Here is a 6,095-nt window from a genome sequence, read left to right on the forward strand (position 1 = left end):
AAGTTCTCCAGAGTTAGTAGTTTTAGAGTTAGGAAAATATGTCATATTTATGCCATTGAGTGGGAACTTAAAAATGTGTAGTATATATGGAAGGATTTGAAAAATCCTATATTCCCATAATGTCTTTCACAATCACATTCAAATACTACCAACATCAGGTATTGAGCATTTGTCTACTGAATGCTTGTCAAAGGAATGAAACGTTTGGCATCTATGCACCTATTTTGTCACCATACTCTTTTATTAAATGATGAAATTGTTTCAACTTGCACTTACTTATTGGATCTCTGATTACGAGTGCAGTTGGTGTCTCAGTAAATGGGCCTATGCCAACACTATTTTCTGCTGCAATTCGGAAAAAGTAGGCTTTCCCTTGAATGAGACCCTGGACAGTAGCATTTTGTCGGGTAACTGTATATGTCACAGGGGTCCATGCTCTGCGGTCAGATTCGCGCTTTTCAATGACATAATTGGTGATTGGAGAGCCTCCATCATCTTCTGGAGAAAACCATGTCAGTTTGCAGGAGTCATTGGTTAGGTTGTGAGCCTGGAATGGTATTCCAACAGGACCTGGCACATCTGGAAATAAGAAGAAACAATTTCTAGTTGTTTGTTTTCAATGAATAACAGGGCTCAATATTTGTTACCCTCTGTTTTTAAAAATGAGACAAAAATATAAGATTTTGTGTCTGTTTTTTTCTCCCCATCGTCATCTATATTCAACCATGTTTTTAAATGAAGTATGTTTATAATAATTACTGTTTGCCACTGCTTTAGTAGAAGCTAAAGGAGTAGTAATGTGTGTATGTATAATTAACGTGTATATTTATACATTTACGTATATAGGTGGTTTTTTTTTTTTTTGTAATTTGTAAATCAGATAGGAGGGGGCTGCTGGAAGGAGGAGACAGGACAAGGGGTGAGGGGTGGCATGGCTACTTTTTGTGTCTAGTTTACTCTCCAGAAGGGACAGGGGGAGAGAGTTTTTCTAGGTGACTAGCGAATCAATAAGCAGCACAGGGGTTCCCAAATCTCAGAGGGAACTTTGGGAGGGTTAGCATTTAACCTTGAAAGTGTACCGATTCTTAAGTTAAAACAAAGTGTGTTTAGAAGCTTGAAAGTAGGGATCCCTGGGTGGCGCAGCGGTTTGGCGCCTGCCTTTGGCCCGGGGCACGATCCTGGAGACCCGGGATCGAATCCCACGTCGGGCTCCCAGTGCATGGAGCCTGCTTCTCCCTCTGCCTGTGTCTCTGCCTCTCTCTCTCTCTCTGTGACTATCATAAATAAATAAAAGTTAAAAAAAAAAAATTAAAAAAAAAAAAAAAAAAAAAAGAAGCTTGAAAGTAACCTAAAAGCTTGTGGGACTGTTGGCTCAATGAGATCTTTTTCCTCATGCCATTTTCATTTTAATGAAAACATAACAAATTTATATAGCATTATAGTTATGTTCAATAGAGAACCAGTTATTTTCACATAACAACTCCTTGTTTGGAGTATGGTTGGGCTTAGAGATGTGCTGAGAGAAAAATCTGAGTGGGCTGGCTTTACTTTTTGAGCAAATCACTGGAATAGAGCAGCCATCAAGAGGCATGAAAAAGCCTTGCAGAGTTTACCTCTGTATTCAGTGACTAGAAATGCAATATTTATAACTGAATGTGACTATTTCAATTAGAATACTGAAACCCTTCACAGAGATTTTTGCCTTATTATGAAAATTAGCAAATAAGAATTGATCAATCTTAGCAAATGATTAGGTATTCACGTACATTTGCAGGAAAGTTTCAAGAAAACTATATAAAACATAGTAAGTGCTTATGGTGGCATGTTATATAAAAGGCAATATAAAAACTTGTTATAAAGAACTGTTTTTATATAGCATAAAAACATGACTTTTTAATGTCATATAAAAAGGCAACATAAAAAAACTGTATAGGAGTACAACAATATAAAATATGTATAGGACAAAAAACCCAGGAGGAAATATTTTTAAATGCAAATAGTGGTCAGTGGGATTGTGGATGATTTTTCTTATTTTCCAAAATATTTGTAATAGTTTTATTATAACATAGCTTTGCTTGTAGATGAAGTAAAAATGTTATTTTTAAAAGCTGCATGGACAAATTAAAGGTATTTACCTAATACATCAACGATAATTGTCTTCTTTCTTTCTCCTCCTGCATTCTTGGCGAGAAGAGAATAGACCCCTTGGTGGCTCCTCTGGCAATTCTTGATGACCATGGAGGAGCTAATGGCTGTGGTCTCAATGGTAGCTTCCTGAGGTAAAGCTCTCTCATTCATGTTCCAGGTGACAGTTGGAGGAGGTTTTCCGGACACATAGGCGATGATCCGGATCACCCCTCCAGCATGGACCACAATTCTGTCTCTGACACTGGCATCTAGCTGAAGGTCAGGTGACACTGGAACACAATTGAAAATTACAGATGTGATTTTCACGGCCAATCCAAAACACAAATGTTGATAAAATAATAGAAGTGTAAATAATTACCAATTCTGTCCTTCATTTCAATGACATCTGTCACTTCTCCAGGTTCTCCAATGCCAGCAATGTTGACTGCTCTAACTCTGAATTTGTAGAAAGCTCCTTCTTTTAACCCTGTCACAACAAGCTTTGTTCCTCTCACTTCTTTATCTTTACCCTAGAGAAGGATCACATGCATTCAGTTCTTTGTAGCTTCTTATTTTAATGGCTTTCTGAAGTATAGCCAACAGCATATTTAACTACTTCGGGAAAATTGTTGCCAATTTAAGTTTTGGGGATCAGATATTACAGGGAAACCCTGAATGAAATGTCTTGCCAGGAACTGTATTTTACTAATGACAATATAACTTTTGATTAAATTTCTGCTTTTTTCTCATTTCTTAATAAAAAATACAAATAGAAATTAATGGGATTCAGAATAACTGCTACACTTTTAGTTTATTCATAATATATTTCCAGAATGCCAAGTGTTAGTCACCTGTTCCCATTCTTCTTTTCCTTCTTCTTTATATTCAACAATGTATCCAGTTACTTTGGATCCACCATCTTTCAGTGGCGGAGACCACTCTAAATCCACAGATGATTTAGTCCAGTCCGTGACTTTGGGAATTGGAGGACCAGGAGGGGCTGGAAAGAACCAGTATATATTAGTATTCTTGACTTCTCCATGGCACTTTGGGGGGTGGGGAAGAAATGGTTTCATGGCTTACCAATTGGATCCCTAGCAGTCACTGGGTCTGATGGCAGACTTGCTGGACCCACACCAGCAGCGTTGATTGCATACACACGGAATTGATAATCAGAGCCTTCAATAAGACCCGTCACCTTATAAGAAACACCCAAAGTCATGGCTTTGATAGGATCTCGGTTAACTCTCTTCCATCTCTTTGAAGTGGTGTCTTTCATTTCTAGCCAGTATCCTGTTACAGGAGAGCCTCCATCATATTCTGGCTCTTCCCAGTTGACAGTCATGGAGTTGCGAGTCACACTGCTAACTGTGGGTTTATCTGGTGGTCCAGGGACAGCTATGAAAAAGAAATCATGTTGATTTATAAGAAATTATGAAAAACAACAGATAAGAGTGATTTTATACGTAAAACACGCCCTACTTACAGAATAGGTTTCTTGCTGTTTCAGGTTCACTGTCAAGAGGCTCCCCAACACCAAATTTATTCTGGGCCATGATTCGGAATACATATTCATGGCCTTCTAGCAATTTGGGAATTGTGTACGTGCACTCTTTAGGTTCACTGGAGACATGCACCCATGTCTTCCTGTTAGCTTCTCTCTTCTCAATTACATAGTTTGTAATCTTAGACCCACCATCATCTAGAGGTGGAAGCCAAGATAATGTCATTTGATCTGCTGAAATATTTTCAAACTTTATTGGTCCCACTGGAGGGCCAGGACGACCTAAAATGGTTGAAGAAAGGGAAAAAAAATTAGAAGGATGATTTTAAAGCCAAATAGTATATTTAGGAACAGAGAGACATGTAGTTTTAGAAAGCCATGCTGTGTTTACCGAGGACATTCAGTCTCATCTCCTTCGATGCCGTTCCCAGATTATTCACAGCTGTGATGGTATATAAGCCAGTGTCACTCCTGCGAGACTGTGGAATAACTAACGTGCAGGTATCATCCACTACCAGTTTGTTGACGTGGGTGTCATAGACAACAGGTTCTTTCTTATCAGGCTTCCTTGGAGGCGCTTTAAACCAGGTGAGTGTCGGGAATGGCATACCCTTAATTTTGGCCACAATGTTAACATCTGTTCCTTCTTCAACCTCCATGAATTCTTTTAGCTCAATTGAAGGTGGGCCTAGATTATTAAAAAAAAATGGTGGTCACTAGGGACAGAAAGTAGAATTTATAGCACCTACAAAGCTATTTGCATCTCCTATAGGCAGGCTGTGTAGCCCAATATGAAGAATGGATTTGACTTCAACTGATTTATACCAGCTTGGAGAGCAGGTACATGTAGTCATCATGCTTTAGTGGACCTACACGTGGCTATGTATCAGCTATTGCCTCTCTCTCACCTGGTGTTACTATGAGTGTAGATCCTGAAAAGGGGGCAGAGAGAAGTGGAGATTATAGTAGCTTAGGCTTAGGAATTCTTTCATGATAGTCCCTTTAATATGTATGCATATTCCCTTAAATATGCAGAGTTATGAGAGGACTTACTATTTTTATTCTGAGAGGGACTCCCTTTTTTAAGAAATATAACTGCTAGTAGAGGCAAAGCAATTTTCCATGAATCTAGTAGAAGAATATGCAAAGAGGGTAGTGATTACAACCCCCTCCAGATTTTAGAAGAACGATCCGAACACACACACAGCAGTAGGGATGGTAACAATCACGGAGGAAGAATTATTACCATATTTGCCTATTCATGTTTATCTATTAAAACGGATGTATCTTTTCCTTAAATAGAGAAAAGGAAACTTGATTGTGAAGATAAATGGGTCTCAGCAGTTGCTGAGCAAATAACTGTTTACTCTCTTCCCCTTTCTGAGGATCATGCGGAAAATTACAGTGAGGAAATTCCAAACAGCATCTCTTCCAAATAAGGGAAAGGTCACATGTAAGGAAATGTGTTAATTCTGCAGAAGTTGAAGGAATGAGTGGTTAATATGCTCAACTCACAGTAGCCTCCTGACATACAGATATTTCTCTTTTTATTTTGGGCTAATATTAAATTTGTACGAAGGCACTCATAAAGGGGACCATCTCTGTTAATATGTTGGTACTTACACGTCTGGTCTTTGACAGTCACGGGGCCAACAGTGGCTGAAGGTTTGCTGACTCCTGCAGCATTGACAGCCTTGACCCTGAATTCGTATTCCCCACCCTCTATGAGGTCTTCAACAGTAAATTCCAGTTCTTCTACGTCACGCTTGTTGCACTGTTTCCACGCTTCTTTCTTTGTCCCAGTCGGGTCCCATGCAAGGCACTCAACAATATAGTGGGTGACAGGGGAGCCCCCATCATTCTTTGGGGGTTTCCATGATAGGTGTACTGTGTTCTTTGTTATGAGACCGATCTTGAGTTTAATAGGGGGGTCAGGAGGATCTTTAAAAATAGGAAAAGAAGTATTAGGTATTGTTTAAAATTATATAGTTCAAATTTGAGAAACTATTTTAATCTCAGATGAAGACACTTACATATTGGATCTCTGGCCGTGGTCCTCTGAATGGTTTCTACGGGTGGACCAATACCAAAACGGTTTTCTGCACGCACCCGGAAGAAATATTGCTGTTCAGAGATGAGATCAGGAACCACAAATGAGGTGCTTCCACAGTTTGGATTGACTTTAGTCCAGGCTTTTCCATCAATAGTCTTTTTCTCTATAACATAGCCCTTGATCCTGTCTCCTCCATCATCATCTGGCATCTTCCATGTGAGTCTGCAACTACCCCTTGTGATGTCACTGACTTTCAGATCTTTGGGCGGCCCTGGTACATCTGTTGGATGCAAATCACAATATAAGGAATGTCACTTTGTTTAAAGTAATTGGTTCTTATTCTATGGTCACTTTTATTTTATTTTATTTTTTAAAGATTTGTTTATTTATTTGTGATAGAGAGAGGGAGGA

At 39.0% G+C, this 6,095-nt stretch overlaps 1 protein-coding gene across 1 annotated transcript in view; it reads right to left on the reverse strand.

Moving 5' to 3' along the window:
• Window positions 1-6,095, reverse strand: part of TTN (titin) — a 273,898-nt gene that overhangs the window by 67,954 nt on the left and 199,849 nt on the right. Inside the window, 9 exon segments of the mRNA XM_038584970.1 lie at window positions 277-579; window positions 2,136-2,417; window positions 2,507-2,657; window positions 2,979-3,127; window positions 3,211-3,525; window positions 3,614-3,913; window positions 4,023-4,319; window positions 5,255-5,572; window positions 5,665-5,964. Coding sequence (XP_038440898.1) covers window positions 277-579; window positions 2,136-2,417; window positions 2,507-2,657; window positions 2,979-3,127; window positions 3,211-3,525; window positions 3,614-3,913; window positions 4,023-4,319; window positions 5,255-5,572; window positions 5,665-5,964 — 2,415 coding nt within the window.

Source organism: Canis lupus, chromosome 36, assembly GCF_011100685.1.
Source record: "Canis lupus familiaris isolate Mischka breed German Shepherd chromosome 36, alternate assembly UU_Cfam_GSD_1.0, whole genome shotgun sequence".
Taxonomy (NCBI): Eukaryota; Metazoa; Chordata; class Mammalia; order Carnivora; family Canidae; genus Canis; species Canis lupus.